Here is a 21,280-nt window from a genome sequence, read left to right as displayed (position 1 = left end):
ACAAATCAATCAGCTATTTGTTTGCAAGAAGGATACTGTAAATGTAACTGATGTTTAATGCCAGCATCATAATACATATATTTTGCTAATTAAAACAAACATTTAAAGGTCTCCAATATGATATGTTACCCTTATTTACCCTCTAGGAACATATCACTGTCCTTCACTGCAGTATGAATGTTGAATTCTCATTGCTGCTTGAATATTCATATTCTACTATTTATCCATCCTGAAGTGAAGATGGTCAAACATCTACATGCACCTGAAATGAAGATGCTCTCTATAATGCACACAGGCATTGTGGGAACTGCATCATATATAACAAGAGACATCAAAGCAACCTATTATATGGACAAGCCATTCACTTCGAATGAGAGAATGATTTTTCCTGTTTTAATAAGCAATTTAAATATTTATTAACCAAGAAGTAGATGTCATAAAAGGCAGTAGCAACGAACTGGGACCTATTACGTCACAGCACTTAACATAAGCCCGTTTCATAAAGGAAAATTAAACTGTAACAAGCCACACTAGACAATGGCTGTACCCCCTTTTTTCAGCTGTGAGTGGGTAAAATGATTACAATTTTCCTGAGAACAGGAAGAATGGCAGAGAATAATAGCATTGCTCAATGAAACCAATTAAACAGCATTTAGAATCTGACACAAAGGAAGGATTAGATGACGGCTGGGATAACAAGATAGTACATTATCAATGCACTATTGTGCCGATTTCTTTATTTGCCGTCATTTTTAGACAAGCCTTTTAAATTATTGTCTAAAGAATAAATCATTCAAAACGCTATGACCGGTCACCAAAAACACACATATTACAGAATTTATTAGTTTTACAAACATTTCAGACCTTAGTTTTGCTTATTCCCTAAAACACATCCCCAGCTACAAATTTAACATTACATGGTCCTGAACCAATCAAACTGGCAATAAATAAAATTTTTATTTTGCAAATTTAAACTCGAGAAACCCTTGACTAGTATGTTGTCTTCAGGGAGGTATACTTAACAGTACAGCTACTTAATTCCTATATAGACTGGTTACATTCATTCCTGCTGAACTAAAGGCCTTTTTATCTGCAGAAGAATTTTAAAAAAAACAAAAAACATTTACCCAAGAACCCTGGATATGGGTCTGAATTTGGTAGTTATCTTCTGCATACAATGAATTATAATTAATTTAAAAGACAATTCTTTATTTTTTTGCATCTGTGCTAAATTCCCATAATCCCTCTCCATTGCCACTTCTTAAGTAATGGGCTTAAATATACAAGGACTGGCAAAAAGCAATTTGTGCTACATATCAGGAGGAATATGCTTCATACTTCATTCAAAATGACCCTTCAGATATAAATTGTATTTACAGACTAAGAATTAAGGAATTAAGTTTAGAATTATATTTGGGAGATAGGGAGCCTTTTACAGTGTTTGGCAGATATGGAGGTTCTTACATGTCTGAATCAAGAAGTTGAGCATGATGTTCCACTCATGGACAAGAAGAACTGCTCGATTTCAGAGATTCGATGCAGCCTAGAACCAAATTTGCAACAAAGGCCCTCAGTTAAAGTCATGATAGATGACAACAAAGGCCAGGGGATCCCTGGGATGTTCTCTCATATTACTAATTTACTTGGCTGATGTTTTGATCCAAAGCAACTTACATTTGTGTCCGTTTAAGCAGCTGGATAGTTTTACTGAAGAAATTCGGGTGAAGTGTCTTGCTCAAGGGCACAACAGCAGTGTCTCACGTAGACTGAAACACACAACCTCCCAGTTACCAGTCCCTAACCACTGCTCCACACTGCTGCCCATACTTCAGGAGCACTCTACCCACAGGAGAAAGCATGGTTATGCTGGAACATACTTAAAACTAGGGATCTGTTTGCCAGAAGCCACCTACTCCTACATCAGTGAGCAATACCTTTCCATTCACACATCTCCTAAACCCATGAAGAGAAGTCCGCTGCAGGACAAACCCCCTCTGTTCCTCCAGCCTACAGTAGGTGCTGAAACTCCAGGCAGGCCGGAACAGGTGTGTTTAATGTTAAGCATCATTCATCCTGTGACAACAGAGTGGTTATCTTATCGCCCAATCACAAGTGACAAGAATCTAACTAATCCTTATACTTTTGACATTCAACACAGTACTCTGAAATGGTCAACTTCACATATTTGGATGCATGGATTACTGTACATGTATAGTGTCTAAATGTATGTACAGCTCACACAATGATCACCAGTTGCTTATGACAGAGCATATGAATAGCAAAGTGTAACATTAATTTCTTTAACTCAAATCACCCCCATTTTCAACACATCAGCGTAATAATATTATTGTATTTATTTTTATTATATTTTATGTATTGTATTAAGATTGCACCAAAAATGTGTTCAATTATAAATACAACATTCTTCCAAAACAGAGCTGCTTGAGACTAGACAATACAGATTGTCAATTCATACCTGTGGCAAAGAATATATTTGTAAATTGGTTACAAATATTCATAAGAAAGGTGTTGATTTTTCGAAAAACACTATGCTGATCTGTACTGACAGATAAAAACCAGGTCATTATTCACCATAACCCAATGAAGCTAGGCTGGAGAAATCACAAACAGCCCCACAGTATTTCAGCAAACAAAGCATGTGCCCTCAGATTAAAATTAATAAAGGCAGTATACTGTAGTAGCCTGAAGGGGTGACTTATTACATGAACAACGCCATCCAACATTACATTTAACTGAAATTTAGAGCAGAAAAAATGAAATTATAGAAAACAAACAAAACGGATAAATGAAAATATTTGACTATTATGGTTGCAAGTCTGTTTCACAAAAGCTGTTGGCTGTTTTGGGATTTTTGTGTTATAGAAGAAGTCAAATTAATAACTCCACTGTTTTTCCAGGCAGAGTAATGGACAGACAATAAAACTATTCATTTCCTCAAAGGTCACCCCTTGGAGACGGGCACATTGTTTAACAGTCTACCAGCATAGCTATTATCCCACAGCAAACTGAACAAAAAGAGGACAAGGAGCTGCAAATGACCGAAACACCACAGAAATTGGCAACAAAAACAAAAGTTTTTTTTACATGAGATGATTAAACATATGCCATGTTTTTCTGCATGTTCAAAGCTGTTCATACTTTCTTAGCAACTAATAGAGTTTATTCCACTCCAGCACACAATTTACTGCTTACAGATTTAGAATTCTTGGCTCGCTTCCAAACTTTAGTCATAAGGGAACTAATGATATGAACAGATCAGTGTGCTATAATAGAAAAAAAGCCCATGTAAACTTCCAACAGGTCTGCAAATAATCAAGACATGATGACTATAAAAGAGGCAGTCTAAAAACTGCTCAGAGTGAACACTAAACCACTCAATTCTGTTCAGCTGAATGTAGCAGAATATAATGTTAAATAAAACATTAATTTAATTACTTCAGAATGTTTGGACTTCTAAATTAGTTTAAAGGAAGTGCATTCCAGAAATACATGGTTTATATCATTTACTGAGCGAAGCAATAATCATCAGTGAAGGGTCTACTTTTGCAATCTGCAAGTAATGAGGATTGGATTGAGTAACCGTGTGTCAGAGAGCCGTGGTTAAAACATATTCATTTAAATTCATAGCATCTGCATAAGAATATCTTTGTTTATGGTTGCCTTTAAATGGAACACAATTTCTTACACACAATCAACGGTACTGCAATATGAAATCGTTTGTAGTTAGACCAGAATAAATTACCTGGCCTGTGAGCACAAACATGTCATCTGTTTTTACTTTTTCCTTTCTCTACTTGCCTGTGTCAGCACACACATTCAAGGAAAGCCACAATTCCGAAGAACAAGGCAAAGACGTCAGCGAAACCACGTCGATCTTTGTTTTGAACCGTTGATATCAATGGCATTTTTAAGTATTATGTCATTGAGACAGAAGGGTCAGTGAACACTGCCTATAAAATGCATGAGCCAAACACAGTTCCTTCAGAGCACTGACATCCAAAAGGGTTTCATGCCAAACACAGTTAACAGATAAATCACTGTTCATTCTTTCTGCTCCACAACAAGCTTACTGGAAGCAAACAGGACACTCCCATCCATCAATCCCTGCACATGAAACAAAATGGGCAATATGTGCTTTCAAAGCCCTTGTGATGAGTTAGCATGTTTCAAGACTTTTTCTCTTGAGCAAAAGGTATGGGCCCATTTTAGTTTAGAACACAAGCGCCCAGCCAGCAAGCTTATCAGTAAAGCTGCATTTCAGTCTGTCCAGTCTTTACAGCGTCCTTTCAGCAGCACATCATTTCTGTGCTCCTTCAGTGGACACTGCAGCATATGTGCAGAATTAAAACGAGCAGCATGTTTATTAAGGCTGTTATATTTTGCATATATCAGAGCTGATGCAGAGATAAAAAGAGACAAACTTCCTTTTTCTGAAACAGTTTTGTAAACACAACTTCAAAGGTTTCCCTTCCGATCTAGACTGGTGCATCTAAAACAAGTTCTTCATGATTACTAGTTATATCGATTCTATATTTCTAATTTTCTTTATATTTATATTGTCTAGCTTTCCAATTTCATTCATATTATCTTCCACTTTGAGCTATTATTCACATTCTGTTGGCTGATTGGTTGTCTTGCTCTTGAGGGCAGTTAAACAAATTGTTAAAGGTTTGAAAACATGCTGTTCAGCAGGGTCTACCTGTTGCAGAGTGCAAAATCCAAAAAAAACTGAAAAGAGAATCAAACCAATGTCTTTCTGGCAAGCAATCAACAAGGTTTTGTAAGAACCTTCATTGGTTTGCTCCCTTCTATATTTCTAATGGAGAGGATGTCTCATTTCACAAAACACACAATAGTTAAGGATTACAACTGTCAGCCATTCTGGTTCCAAGGCTATTGTGCCTGTACATTTTCTTTCTTAACCAAAAGCCAGTTTTGATTACATCACTGCTCACCAGCTCTGAAAAAAATCTTGCACAATCCTTACCCTCACATCTGCAGAATAGTGCTACTGCGGTCAATGAGATGGCATTTTAAACAATTCAGGAACGAATAAGGAGTTTCATATTTGTGTACCTCTCAAAGTAGGTATCTTCAGTGGATTACATTAGCATTCCTGTTCTAACAAGCAAAAGCCTCACATAAACGTTTCATTCCTTGAATTCAAGAGCTTTCAGTACGACTGATAACAAAAAGGGACAACATGACAGTACTCTCACTAATAAGATACAGAGGGGCCTTTATTTTAGAGAAGAATTTGGGCAAGAAATTTCACCCATGAACTGCTCTAATGAGATAAAGGCATTAAGGTAATCCAAATATTTTCTTCCTTCTTTCCTTCATGGCTCCATTCAGATATGAAACACTTGTTCCACAAATCCACAAAAACAACCATTCCAACAAAGGAGGGTTGGTAGCAGGTTTCCAAAGAAATTCTGAACTGAATTTCAATTAATCTAAATGCAAAAAGGTATTACTTCAATCACATCTGCAAAGATACCCTCAATATTATTATTACCCGTTGTACTCCATCGTGACCCAAGTCTAGCGTGTGAAAATCATTATAGCTCCACTGTTTCCCCAGAGATGGTGCTTAAATTATAACACCATTTCTATGCTTCAGTGCAATAATCACTTGGGTACAGGGGTAGGTAGGCCATTCTTACACTAATTACTGTACGTATTATCTGAATGAGAACACCAGAGCAGTGTTACACAAGGAAGAGAAAGAGGAAAAAAAAAAACAAGAGATTCAGAAATCCAAAGACTCTTAGAGCTGAACAGCTATGCAACTAACTTTGATTTGATACAGACCCTAGTTCATCTCTCTCTCAACTTGAAACGTCTTCTGGTTGGACTTTTTAAAGGCCAAATAATGAATCACAAATCTTATGTTGATCAAAAACAACAGCTCTGCCAATGAGCTCTTCTAACAAATTGGAGAAAACATTTTTATAGCCATCTAAGCTTACCGACACACTTTAATTCTCCTTGGCATGTTGCCATGGCATTTGTACGTGATCATGTACTGAAAAACAGCTTTCCTTAATTATTAAAAAACACTAGATTTCATCAGGTGAATATTTCCTCTATATTCAACTGCTTCAATTATTATTTAACTCTTTCATTGTCAACATGAGTGCTCTAGTGTTTCACAGATTTCCCCACAGAAATTTGAAAGCACTTCACCAACAGAAAGTTCTACATGAACTAAAGAAATAGTGCAGTTGGCTTTCACCAAAAAGGAGCAACACAGATGAAGGAGAAAATTAATTTAAAACTTGAGAATTAAAATAAGACAATGGTTTGATTTTGTTATTTAGTTTAATATTTCAAGTTAAATGAAAGGGTTATTTTGAATGCACTTAATGTGGAATTAATATAATTGAATAAACCTCTGAATAATAAATTAGCTTTTACTAACGCACCTTTCTCTGAGCAAAGTTACTAGCTCTTTCATGCGGCTGTTAAATTAATGATTCATTTCATTCAGCTACGCTGCTTTTTAAAGTCTGCTTTCTGCAATTGAAAGCATAATGCGCTGCTGAATTATCCCTTTCTTTCTCTGCATAACAAAGAAGAGCAAATTTAAGCTAGAGATGGCCCCTGGTACCCTGCCAAAATATTTAGCTTACCCAGCGAATTCAGAGGCATTTTGAGTAACTGCATTTAGTTTCCTGACAACACAAACAGGCTGATATAGTCATTAAAGAACAACTCATTAACATTACAAAAACATATATACACAAATAATAAGGTTATACATCTGACAATAAATAAATCCATTAACACACTTGCTCTTTTCTACTATTGATTCTTTACACAGCTGTACTTCTAAGTAACTGACAAAACATCTATTATTGATTTCCCCCATCTAATCTCTATATATGAATCTAATAAAAGACACGACTCAAGGGCAATATAACATTTGGTTCCACGGACTGAAACAAAGCAGTGACTGCACATAGCAGTGCCTGGGAAAGGAAAATAAGAGAACAATCAATTACTAGATAAATATAGATAAAAATTTCCACAGAACATGATATGGGGTACATACATTGTGTGATTATTTATCTGCATCTAGTCTAAAGAGCAAATGTCTAGATGTCTGGTAAAGAGCAAAATTACAAACTTGTCTTCCCTCAGCATCATAAATACCATAAAATGCTATGGAGCTCAGACAGAGCTCTATATTTCTCCCAGCAAAAAACACAATGTGTTCTGCTGATATAATTGTAGGATGACAGTTACAAGCTTTTGAAAATCAACCTGTAGTGGAACATTTTCCTGGCTTCAAACAGATATCTGCTGCATAGAAATGCAGTCCAAAAAATGACATTTATAAGCCAATAAAACTTACACTGCTGCTTTTACACTGAACTACGAAGGACTCTGTAAGAATTGTGGCATGTTAAAGAGAAGTATAAATACATGTTATATAGTTTTAAACTACACCCTTAACTACAGTAAAATAAATATAACCATAACCTTTCACTGTGACATTTAATCTGCCTTTCTTCATAAGAAATCAAAGTTGAATGTGGTTTCTTCACATTCCAGGATGTTTTCTAGTAATTGTCAACTACAATGCTCAAATGTGATTTATAATACTCACGAGCATTCAATTTTTTCAGTTCCCTGCTTCAGTGTTAGCCATTACTGATCACACCCTAATAATTATTTATTTTTATAGTCTGCCATGCTTGATTATAATTCATTTATAGTTTGGTTCAAAAACTGGTAAGAATCACAGTCAAACCAAGCAATTATTGTATTTCATCTAATTTGTTTATACACAATTATCGGCAATCACTAGTAGCTCTCCACACACACACACACACACACACACACACTGCTCAACAAAGACTGTAGAGATATTGCAATTGGAACAAAGGTTTGTTCCTCCAGTCAATCTGCATTGCTGCTGGCAGATTAGCAACATTATTTGCCCCACAGTTGATCAGCCAGGTTTACATCAACAATGACAGCCTAAGTAACAAGGGGAGAGCTGTTTATGCACATCTGCCACCTACAGTCATGCAGCCTGGTGGTGCAGCACATACATCAGAAACTAGCCATTGGCCAGTGACTGTAATTGGGTTTTATGGATATGTTTTATGGATATGTCACGGTGCCCAGATGTTGTTATGCAGACATGGCCCATCAGTTGATCCAGCCAAGTTTGTTATGTATGAATATCTGAGTCCGTGTTGATCACAAGAGTTTCACATCAGCTGAAAATGCAGGTAAAGTCTAGTGATGGTGGACAACTATACCTTGAATACCCCCCATTGATGTCGGGCTGCTAGATAAGCAAGAAGTGAAAGACAATCTAGCCCATTTGGGGTTCTACAACCTACTCCCACAACCCTTGGTTTAAAGACACGTTCTTAGTATTAAAGGCAATTCCGCTTACTTTCTATTTGTGTCTACTGGTTCACCTTTTACATTTCTTCTACAGAGATGGACAAGCCTGTGAATCTTTTTGTGGGAGCAAACATCACCTATCCATGTGCAAGTGCCAAAAAGAGTGCGTATTTCTCGTGATGCAGGTGCACTCACTCTTTTTGGCACTTCACACTCAGAATGAAACAAGAGTGCAAAAGGGCAACGCAAGCTGCAGTATACTGCACAGGCACAGCACAATCTCCCATAATATTCTACACAGACAGGTTAGCATAGCAAAATTACCTAATGCGGATGAAAACATTTCTAAATTGTTTCAGTACAGAAAATAACAATGAGCAATAAACAGAAATTACCCAGTTCTGCCTTTTCCTTTAAGACATCTTTGAAGTTGAGGCCACTGTTGAGTGTGGACTCTCTGTATTTTTGCAAGGCTTCTCTCTGTCCAATTCTACCCAGCTCCTTCTGAATAGATGGCTTTAATGGCACCGCTTTGAGACCGCAGCTCCATTCTGAGAAATCGGAACTGGTCCATTTCACAAGGTTGTCCAACTTCACGATGACTTTCTCTGAGGCAGCAATAACCTCATCCTGTGAGGAACAGACACAGCAGTAAATAAACATAAGGTTTGTTTGACACATAGGTTCATCTAAACGACATTCCCACGTATTTCTTAAATTGGCTCCTTTTTTAAAAAGACAGGCATGCTTGAGGTTTCATGATTGACGGCCTAGAAGCAATGCAAATACTGTATGGTGATACGATTACTTAAGCAGAATGTAAATTATTGTAATTTACAAAGACAACACCCAGTGGCCTAATGAACAGTTAGTTATGGATTTTTGCATCATCTAGGATTACTAAACACTTAAATTAAAAATAAAATGAAGGAAATTTACATTGCTACTCTTATTCTTCAGTACTAAAGCAGATGTTTTATAGAACACAACGAAATACACTTTCGTGTTAGAGGATTAAACCTATTAGTACAGTAAGGTCAGTTTAAACTTTCTGAGCATTCTCGTGTGTGTAAACCAGAAACCTGTTGTCAAGCAAGCTAGAATCACAAAAGATTGCTATTAAGCTTGTGTATCTGGAAAGCAGATGTATTAATCTTTTAAAACTAAACTGTAAAGTTTTCAACAGTCTGAGTAGCAACAGATCACATCAATACCTTTGATGTGGATCACAATCCCACTCTCCTTTTTATCTTTGGGGATAAACCCCTTCACTGACATTATGAAATGCAAGGCAAACATTGTTGAAGAAGGTTCTGTAAAAGGTTAAGGTTTAACTAGAATGTGGATTACAGGTTTTCAGGCTGATTAAATTTACACACACTACTTACTAGGATACTGAACAATTCCCATTTTATTTCTCATACTGTATCTAGTATCAGAACATTTAATAACATGCTGCTCTGCAAAGTTGATTTTTTTAATTCATATTTTCTAATCATTGAATAATCTAGGTTTGCAGTTTAGCAATCCTCAACAGCAGATATTTTAAACTCAGTAACAGCTGTAAAACCACCGTGCCTCTAGTCATTAGCAAAGATTCCACCTCATTAAAAAATACTCTTAGGCTTTAATACCATTGCATTATAATGAGAGATGACTGTGTATTAAATAGTTTTCTCATTTAAAAAACATAATTTTGGCTTTCAGTTTTAAGCCCCAAGCTTAAGAAATAAATTCTTGTAAAGATTACAATATGATGTAAGTGGATTATTTTTTAAGTTTAAAAAATGAAAATCAATGTTTTGAGTTAGGTATAATGATTTCATGAAAGTACTGCTAAAAGCAAAAGTGTCTGAAATTACGGAGTTAATATAAATCCACACTCCAGGCCCCTCCCTTATATTTTTACTGTTTCTAATTACAACGCCCGTCTAATTTAATACAAAAAACATGTCTAGTAATGCAGCTTGAAAAGGCCTTTAGATTTAAAAGAAATAATTAACAAAACATTTCCAATTTAAGTTTCTTGAGAAGTCCTTGTCAAAATCTTTGAAAAGGCCCATTTAAAGATTTTATTAAAGACATGTCAAGGTTTTTGTTTCTGTCTTTCAGCCGAAGTGCAGTAAATCATGAAAGCAGTTCTCATTCACTCAAATGAGACTCTCTGTACTACAACAAACACCCTTTAAAAAAGAAAAGCAAAAAGTAGTATTTTCCAAATGTTCTGGGAAACAAAAGAAAACAGTAATTTCAGATCATTCGCATGTGTTTATGGGATGATATGGGTGTAATTAAAGAGAACATATACGTGCAATTGCTATAATAATTCCATCACAGGAAACAATGTAGTATACAGTAACAATGAAAATCTTTCTTCTAAAGAAAGCACAATATCACTATAAAGTCAATCCTCTTCTTTGGCCCGTTAAAGGCTGGCATTCAGAGACAGTAAAAGAAATGGATAAAATGATCTGGTAGAAGAAAATGTTAGTCCTAACCTCACAGGACCATCTACCCTCTAAAGCCTTCTGTTTCCATGCTGCTACACAACTAAATGGGTCAAAAATTGTTAATCCAATTCGTAACATAGTAAACTAATGTTCTGTGCGCCGCAGAGCTGCTGTGTTATGGGTATATTTGGAAAATGTTTGTTTTCCTCTCAGTGTTAGTACTGATTTGTTTTCCATTTTAATTTACATGATAAATAATTCATTAATTATTTTTACATAATTGATGCCATTTGGGTAAGGTTCTCAGGTTATGCACTGGGTTACAAGGAAAGCCCTGCAACTTATTATTACATATTAAGAGGAATTTAAGTATTATCTGGCTAGAACTCAGCAGTAAAGCAGCTAGCCCATAAACTGTGTCCTGCTGAGAATGTTTCACTTCACTGCTCCTAGAGGTCAGTGCAAGAATTCCCCAGGTCAGAGCACATTTGTACACCTGCTTGCATGTCTATGGAATTATTGACCTGGTAACATGAAAAATGTGCCTGACATAAAAAGTAGTCTTTTTTGTAAAGTTACAAAGTTCTATAAGTAATTTTCTTTACTTATAATTGAATACACCCCAACAGCCAAATCAACTACAGATTCTATACACAAAATGCACTAACTTGTACCAAACCCCCGAGACACTGATAGACCTTTTCATAATGTTCTGACTTCGATTTGTCAAAGACATTCTTAGGCAAAGTATTAGACGACAATGTAAACTCAGATGTGTCACTATCTTATATTACATTCTTTGGCTTATCTTAGTAAGTTTAATTAATGTTTATATCAATGCAAATTCATCTTTCAAGTCAATAAACAACATAAAAAGCAATCATCTTGAAGGAATTAATGAGAGCTGCAAGTGATACGTAATGTATCATGGTATTTCTTGTGTTACATAGCTACAATGAAAATAAGCATTGATGATCATATGGCCAAAGGTCAAAATCTGTAAATAATTTACACTCAGTCTTGCGAGACAGATTTTCACACTAATTTACTGGAGTGACAGAGCAGTTGCGATTTGTTTTTGTCCTTAGGATTCCTGCCATTATTTGAGACTTGTGTCATGTGGTGTGATGCATACACAGCCCACATGAAATAAATCAGACCCTGAGTATGTGGCATTTGTGTACTGTATTCAGGAACAGCGCGTCTCAAGCAGTGTCTTTGAATCTTAACTGCTCAATATTCCATTTTAAAGAATGTTAACTTTAAAAACACAAAAACAGGTTATCTCATTTGAACTATAAATATATCCCGGGCACCCTTAAATACAAACATGGGCTTCTGCCAAAACAGCAGAGAGATCTCTGGACTCGTGCCACTGAATTCTTCTGCAATAATAATGTTCAAGTCACAAGTCTCAAACCACACTGCTTTGTAATTCAAAAAATAGCACAGAACAGAAAACTAATTAGATACTGCTCAATTGTTGTTCCACATCCAGCTGTTTTCAGGATAAGTGTTTCAAGCAAGACCAAAACTTCCAGAAACTGTACAGTCTCTTCTGAACCTATCTCTTCTTTGTTTGTAAAATGTAGGTTGTTATTGCACCATCTTAGCCCTAGTTATTAAACCTGCACTACCATTTTTGGAAACCCATTTAGACATTTTTTAATCCTCCAGCTACTGTATACATATATATTTAGTCTATGAAAACCAATGGCTAGCTACATCTTGTGTCATTTAAATGTGAAAATTATCTTGATTCAATTGTACCATTTGTATTACAAATAAAAACAAATCAACAATCAGCGTGATGTAACAAGGAAATTAAGATAAATTAAAAGTAAACTAATTATTATTAATAGAGGAATTGCTAGTGCTTAATAATAATACAGACAATACTCCTAGTCTAGTGGAATATGACTAGAAAAACACATACCCATGATCTTTTTCTGAAAGCATTAAAGTATTATAAAAGGTTAGTGGAAAATATATAATTTTGATGATAATAATAATACCACCACTACTAATAGTTATAATAACAGTGCTGATGTGATGCTGTAAATGAACATCAATAAAATTGAAGTTACATGCTGCCAGCAAGCCTGAAGCTGAAGACAGTTCATGTCTGTCTGCTTTCTAAGTCAGGCAGCAAGTAGTTCAATGCTTGTGAGTTTTGGCAGGCGCTGACCTCGAAAAGAAGATACAGTCACTTCAACAAAGTAAAAACAGCACATGTCTTAATGAGAGTGTAATGTTGCCCTCTCTAGGTCTAAGCTCTAAAGTGTTAGATTCTATAGGCCTTCTGCCAGAACCAGATCACTGGGAGCTTGTTGCCATTTCTGCTGCTGCTATTCTGCTAATGAATGACTAACTCAAGCCAGAGGGGAAATTACATCACCTGGGCGTACAACAAAAAAAAAAGCATCTGGAAACATACTACCTGCTTTTATCACAGTGCTCATAACTGTTTACTGCGCACATGTTAAATTAGCATATTAAAGACTATTACAGTTCCTTGATTTACACACTGTCTTATAGAAGGATAAGGTTTCAAAAAAAAATACTAGGGCAGAGAGTTTCTGGGTGAAGTGCTTAAACTGAAAGCTAATAATTAACTGAAGGGAAAAAAAAAACTTTGTCCTTCAAGACAAGTCCTAGGAGAAAGGTTTATTGTGACCAATAGGAGTCATCACAAACCAGAAGGTGGATACCAGAAGAGAAACAAAGAGTAAATTGAAAGATGAGAGCAGTTTAGAATATTATGTCACCACATTTCTAGCAAACACTGTACTGACAAGGGCAGGAAACAGAATCTCAAATTTGGTAGTCATACATGACAGAGACTTGGTCCAACTCCTCAACAAATCATTAAGTTTCACATTATTGATTAGGTCTCAGTATATTAAGTACAGATTCAATTTGAGTATTGCAGTGTGACTGGCAGTAGGATTCAGAGATCAGGTTACCACAAGTAAGGGACTGCTCCAAAAATCACATTATTATTTAAATTTACCATATGCTACTAATTTCCAAAGCCCTTTAAAATCTTAGGTTCGGATAAAACTTCACATATGTACACAACGTACGATAATGTTTACTAGGGGGCATGGAAAAGAGAGCAAATGTGCTAAATCAGAAGAGGTGTGAAATTAACAAAACAGTTAAGATATAAAAGAACACCATTTCTGTAATGCAGAAATCTTAACGTAATTCTTTGCGACAAGTTCTCATCCATCAACGATGCAGCGCTTTGCCTTTTTTATCCTCTTAATTAGGTTAAGCATATATAATGTCAAGCAATGTCCTTGGACGGGCAGCCTATCTCATTTCCAGATCAGCAATCATGTAAACGAAATAAATTTGAAAAGCAAATAATTCGCTTTTCTGGTGTGTGGGGGAGGGGAACCAGAGGCAACAGATGAAAAAGTTAAATAGAGAACGGAATGGATCATCTGAGTAAATGGGAGATCAAGTGTCTTACGTTTTCCTCCACTCTAACCAGTTACATTGTCTTTACTGTTCAAATGTCAGTCAGAAAGATGGCTTTAACAGACAACAGTGAACAACTCACTCCTCACATAAGCACATATTTTGTGAATTTAAAATCTGATAGTTCTGTACAGACACAAAGGAAACCTGTTGCACATTAAGAAATGGAAATCCGATAGTCAACTCCTTAAGAGAAAACAAGCACATTGAACGCTCAGCACACAAGAGAGTTTTTCTTTGGAAAGCTGACATCGTAACGTGTTTACACTGCCAGGACAAGACGACACAAGTTTAACTTCACATTACGTTACGTGTTAGTAACCTTTAACTGTTTTCACCTGATCCCCAGATTGGGAAAAAAAAGGCTGTATAAAAATAAATGATCAGTTGAGTGCGCACATGCAAGAATCTGATTCCTGTGTGATCACACGAAAAGAGTTCAGAAATCCAAATAATAGAGATACTGTACATTCACCACACCGGCTATTATATGGTTAAACAATCGTGTAGAGAACGCATTAACATTTTTTTCTCTTCAGCAACACAAACAAGCATGCATATCGGGAAACAAAAATGAAAATGAAGCGCTCTGACATAATAACCTTCATAAATGTCACTCTCCCTTTAAGGCATCGCATCTGACTGCGTTATCGGCTTGCTATTATTATTAATCAATTGCTACTGACCGAAAGCAGTTCGACGATTGCGGAGAAAATGTCCGCTTACAATACTTCTTGTCTGAGGCTATATAATTTCAGCCTTAGTGATTGCATGGTAAAACATTCTCAGCTGTAAATTAAAACTGACAGATCATATATTATGGATTAAAGCGCGAATGTTTTGCTCACTCTTTAACGTGTTTGTGCTAGTTAGCTACACGTCTGTTTAAAAATACGCCCAGGCACATCTAGCTAGTGATTTGAATTTATGATTGTACTACCTGTCATTTATAACCTTATTCAATACGCCTCTGCCAGCCAGATCGCTTTTGATCTCTCTCTTTGCCTCCATTTCGTAATTTCCGCCCTATTTTACACACCGCTGATATTAAACATGAAAAAAAGAACACAATAACTTTACAGTACAGTGTCGAGATAGATCTAAACATAATCAAAAGGTGCTATTTTGAATCTGCCAGTCCCCTGCTACAACAGACAGTCTAAACCCCACACTGCCAACAAGCAAACAATATTTAGGATGAAGTGAATTTTGATTCATTCTACGCACGTTTCACGCCTTAAATACATCATTCAATATGATTTAACTGATAAGTCCACCTAAATCCTAAATGAAAGTAAATATGCTACAGTACGTGCGGTAGTGCCGTGCGTCACTGCAAATAGAAAGCAAAATAGATACTTATAGGTCATATTTCACTAACGCTTCGGTGTTATTTTTTTTTTCAATGCAATGCGAGCCATGAGGTTGAGGCGAACTTTAGGAAAACCGATAACAACAAGAAAATATTTGTAATCACCTCTCCGTGACGGACAGTCCTTCCCTGGGGAGTATCTTCTGGGAGAAAATAAAGTTTGGAGCTGGATAAAAGTTGCTTGGTCGTCCTTTCTTCCCACAACAGCTGTAGCTCTGCTATGCAAATGGGATCCCCTGGCTTACATCTTACAAAGAAAAAGTCGCCAAGGGACAGAATTCTTGGTTTGCCTTCAAGGTGAAATTTAAAAGCCTTGTAGAAAACGTACGGTCCGTGCAAACCGCAAGGTGAGCCTACCCACTGCGGAAATAACGAGAATAATAACAAGTCAATGATTTCATCAATAAATGAGTACATCCATGGTCATTAAATAATCATTAATACGGCCAGCATATTAAACATCAATCTGATCTATTGGAGGTTTTTTTTTCTAAAAAATGCATATTTTTAGAAATCCTAGCATTTAAAGTTTGTATTAAAAGTTTACAGTATTCATTTCAGATGTTCAGAAATTAGTAGCCTAGGTACATGAATGCGAAAGCTCCACATTTGCGCCCCCAAAATGATAGTAAAATCAAACACAAGGAGAGTAGATAATAATACCTTGAGTGAGTTGGGCTCCATCTCGACGTTCTGAATTGATTAAACTCAACATTCTCTCCAAACTTGTTGGCTTGAATGGATTGCGAACGGTCCTGGAAGGGAAAAGTCCATAATCGTCCGACGCCGGCAAATCTCCCAATATTAAACTCGCACGCTGTGAAACCAACCGCCACAAAATGTATGAAAATGGTCCCTAATATTTTCCCACTTCGTTTAGTTTAGAATGCCTTCATTTTCTGACATTTCCGCCCCCGAATCGCTGGCTTTTAAATTCTAAATGGCAGATGTGCCGCCGGGATCCGGCAGATATCTGCTCGTAGTATTCTTGTTTTAAAATTCGAGTCCTTCTTAACGCGTCAGGTTTTGCTGTCAAAAGAAAGAAACGTGGGTTTGAATTACGCCGAGCGCCCGCAAGTATTAAGTATTTGGAACATTTGACTTTGCGAGACCTTATTTCATAATTATCGTGATATGTGTCTAGCAGGACCTGTGGCGAGGACGTCTGTATATGTATAATAGAAAGAACATTTCCTGCAGAGATTGAGGGGCGCTCTTCCTATTTTCTCGAATGCGTGTACTGTATTAGATTAGAGTTTGACTTGTGTGCAGTAGTTTTTGGATATGAACGTTTTATAGTACCGGGGCGTTACTGCGTACCCTAATCAGTTAGCTTCTTTGTAATATGACTGTAGAGTATCGATCATGCTTGCTTATGGAGATAGGGCTGTATTAGTAGCGACAAGGAGCGGGCGGCGTGGGGAAGAGGCAATAAATGCACAGCATAGACAGGCATCATGAGATATGGAAACAACAACAGACAACGGCGAACTGCTGCCATTATGCTTATGAACATGAATATTTAACGAGCGTGACAGGCAGCGAATGCCTGTATATAGACTGCGCTAGGAAAATAAATAGAAATGACGTTTTAAGCTGTGCGTACAGTCCCTTTTAGGTAGCATTATGGGTCGGTGAAACTGCGGTTCATAATGTTTAAAAGTGCTTTGTGTTAATTACATCAACCTAAAAGCATACGCTGGCCTTTTGCAATTAGGTTAAAGCGCATGAATAACTCGTGAAAGCAAAACAGGATCAATGGGTATTAACATTTTTAGATAATAACACTATCTAAATGCAGGTTTATTGTTCCTAAGCCGCCTTTGGGCATTTTTATGGTTTGGCAAACGAGATTATGATGTAAAGGTCTAGAAACAGCTACAAAAGAACAAGCGCGGTCAATATAGCAAAAAAAAAGTTAAAATACAAAGACTAAATACTACCCAAGCGTCCGACGATAAAATATAATTTGGTTTTAAATAAGTCTTTGTTTAAGTATTACATTACGGTGTGGCAACTTTAGCAATACCCCGGGGCGATTTTTTTTCCCTTCAGATGATTTAAAGGAACCGTGTTGATGTTTTTACAATATGAAAGTTGGAAAATGTTGAATAAATTGCAGGATATGGCGCTTACGCCGGTTATTTTTATACGTTATGCAATGTTTGATCTGAAGTCACGAGGATCGCTGACACTGTAAAGCTCTATTAAACAAGTGCGTTTCAAAGAAACTGATTAAATTCTAAACGGGGAAATAACGTTGCACAACAGTGTTGTTTTTATTCACCATGAAATCAATGATCGCGTCATGTGGCATTTTCAAAAGTGTGTATACGATCAAAACATAAGAATGCCATTAATTACATATAGATTAAAGGGGATTTTAGGGGGAGGGCCGGCAGGATGAAGCATGCGAAGAGAGAATGTGACTAAAATGTTATAATTGAGTTGAGTAGGCGTAACGAGGAAATGAAAGAGGTTAGACAAAGAAATGTCAGTTTTTGTGCTATAACGAAGCAATATGAAGTTATAATTGAGTCCAAATAATGTATAAAACACTCATTATTTAGATTCACTGATGCATTATGTAAGACATAATTACATTTTCTTTCTTTGGGTATAAACAGGTAATAGCTTTATGTTCAAATTGATTCGGACGGTTATTTGATTATGGAGGGAAGCATGTTTACCCGGGTAAAACGTGAATTGTACGACTCGTGTTTAAAAATAGAAAGGTGAAATTTGACTCTAGTACCCTTTGTGTTCATTTTGAAATTGATAGTGAAGTGAACCAACCAGATACTAGGCAAACAGATACCCATAAATCAATAAATACATAATCGTTATATTTCAGGACAGGTCGTTTTCCCAGTAAGATGTATGTGCACACATGCTAACAAATGGAAGCCCAGTGAAATGGCCTAAAAGCAGTATTGTGGAGCGTAACACAGGGTTTTAAATAGTGCTAAAGTCGCAAGGTAATTAAAAATAACTAACGCAGTCACAACAGTGCTGGTTTTTGATTGTTGTCTTCTGGTGTTTGTGTTGTGCCTGGCTGGCAGTAAATATATTTAACTTTGAGGCTAGTATTATAAAGTGATGTAGTCATTAAGCGGTTTGATTTGAGCTAGTGAGAGGGTAATGGCATGTGTATTCAAGGCACCATCAATCACCCAGCAGATGTAAGACATCAGACACTGGCACAGTGACACCGGGGAATGGAAAGCATGCTCCTGCAGTGCGGTACTCCTCCTAATATGAAATAAACACTTGGAAGTGGAAAATGTTTTGTGAATGAAGCGATCAGTTCGTGACACCAAATGACATTACCAGCAGAGAAACGTATTTAGAGTCGGTTCATGTTTACTTTACTGAACAGCTTTAATTGATAATCAGTCAGATCACGTCTCATTCTTTATAGGCAGTTTTAGCAATTCAGATGAATACATTTTACGGTTAAAGCTTCGGCAACTATTAAATAGCAGTAGACGGTAAACGAAAGCTTGTCAATGATTCATAATGCTGTACACAGGAATAGACTATTGCAATTAATTTCTCTATAGCTCCACAAACACACACTATTCAAAAATTTGCTGTTCTCCTGGTTAATGGCCTCAAACATCAAAGACTAATAATAAATGATGATATCACTGCAGGGAATAATTTGGTTTACACCCTGTATGGTTCAGTATCTCCTTCTCAGCACAGATTTTCTTGCAGGTGACAATATGAGTATAGCAGATTGATAGCCTAATCTTTCTTCTTTTCTGAGCTGCAGTGGAAATTTGCAGTTTCAGGGCATGTGGGAAATTGCACCTCCCTTTATATACAGTGTATATAGAATGTGCATACAAGTATATTCAAACATACATGAACATAGCAGCACAAATGATCAGTGCCAGGTAAGGCTGTAATTGATATTATCCTAGCTTTGAATTATTTATATTGCTTTGAATGATTTATGTTCAATGTAATGTAATTGTGCTTTCTGGCACGTTGCTTAATCAAGACAACATAAATGGTTAATAACATTGAAGACTAGGAGCCAATCACAATTAAGTTTAGTAATTTCAAGTGATTATATAAAATGTATTGATTTTAATTGTTTGATTTCTAGGACAGTAATGTTCATGTAAGGACTAATTCGATTAAGGCAGGAAGTAACTTGCAATTTTCTGCATTTTTGTTTTCAACATATATATTCAATATATCTATATAATGTGTAAATTATACAGGTTTTGTAGAGGTTATTAAACTTGCTCTGAATTTAGAGTACTGCTGCTTTAAAATGATTGCTTTTGGGGTTTTAGAAGCTATTCACCTTTCCGTAAGTAATTCAAAGAACATGAGCATAAACACATCGTCAGCATTTTCCATGCTTTGGAGATAATACCGGTATATAAATTAATGACAAGCTTTTACAAACTCTACACCGCCGCCAGTGGAAAGAAGTTGTTACTGCAACCTTTTGTCATTTTGTTTTACACTGGCTGTTTCCAGCACTGTCTGTGGCACAAACCCTTGTATTTATTTTTTTTTTTACAGATACAGTGCATTTTCATCACAATCGAAACATATAAAACTGTAGGGTTACGTTTTCAAGCTAAAAAGTGAGACTGACAGCAAAAAGACTGCAACACTCACAATGGAAAACGTGTAACAGGAATTGCTGAAGTATGTCTTCTGGGAAATAAAGTCATTTCTGATTCCTCATTGCACCAGGATGGGTGTACCAGAATCTGAGTCTCTATCCCAGCAGTTTCAGTGATGGAGATTAAAAAGAGAATCCTGAGAGAACAATCGCTCAGTCTATTTCCCTTTCTAATGCTACTGATCTATTTCTTCCGCTCTTCTGTTGCAACTGTGGGATTGTTTCAGAGCTAAAAAATTTAATTTCACTTTTTTTCTCACATTTGCAGTTAACGACCAGTTCAGTGAAGTTCTGTGTTGTATTTCTAATCAACTACACAACAATGGGTATAATATTACTGGACAGTAAACTTTCTAGTAGAATATACTGTTGGAAAACGAATGGACATCGGGTGTATTAGGTTTTTAATTGCTAATGGTTTAACCGAAATGTTATCACTTTCTATAATCACCAGGGGTCTGGGTCATTAATGCCTTGCACTGGCCATAATTAAAAGCACCAAAGTGAAAAACACCAGTTCTGCTCAACACACAAGCTATGAGCAGTAGACATTACAGTCATGGAACATGGAGGCTAAATGGAGAATGTGATTAAGTGGATTTTGGCTTGATCCTTAAGAAACATACTTTTGACATGTAAAGCAGTGCATTTTACTACAAAAGTGGTGCAAAAAGCTTCTCTTGTACAATGCCTTGAATATAATGGTTTGCCACTTCTGATGTGTTTGACACCATTTCTGATAATGTGCAGCAAATACGGTAATAAAGTAGTTCATAGTCTATCATAGTGTATTGCTCCTGTGGAATGAACTTGCTGGGGTCCTTGTAATAAAGACAACAATCCAAGTCACAATGGACTGAATGCTTATATTGCTGAGACATGTCATTAGCACATACTTCCACCTCTGTCAGTCTGATTAGCATCTTGAAT

General features: G+C 36.4%; 1 protein-coding gene across 1 annotated transcript in view; it reads right to left on the bottom strand.

The window, feature by feature from the left end:
- The window catches only part of arid5b (AT-rich interaction domain 5B), a 68,838-nt gene extending 52,421 nt beyond the window's left edge, over positions 1-16,417 (bottom strand). Inside the window, exons 1-3 of the mRNA XM_088917485.1 lie at positions 16,363-16,417; positions 15,805-16,059; positions 8,784-9,018 (exon numbers count right to left, since the gene is read on the bottom strand). Of these exons, the coding sequence (XP_088773611.1) occupies positions 8,784-9,018; positions 15,805-16,059; positions 16,363-16,383 (511 nt within the window). The 5' untranslated portion in view covers positions 16,384-16,417. The remainder of the gene's footprint in view (positions 1-8,783; positions 9,019-15,804; positions 16,060-16,362) is intronic.
- Between the last annotated feature and the right edge of the window lie 4,863 nt (positions 16,418-21,280).

The sequence above is a fragment of the Atractosteus spatula genome, chromosome 5 (assembly GCF_055471065.1).
Source record: "Atractosteus spatula isolate fAtrSpa1 chromosome 5, fAtrSpa1.hap1, whole genome shotgun sequence".
Classification (NCBI taxonomy): domain Eukaryota; kingdom Metazoa; phylum Chordata; class Actinopteri; order Semionotiformes; family Lepisosteidae; genus Atractosteus; species Atractosteus spatula.
Note: the sequence above shows the minus strand (reverse complement) of the source record. Positions and strands in the feature narration are given on the sequence as shown.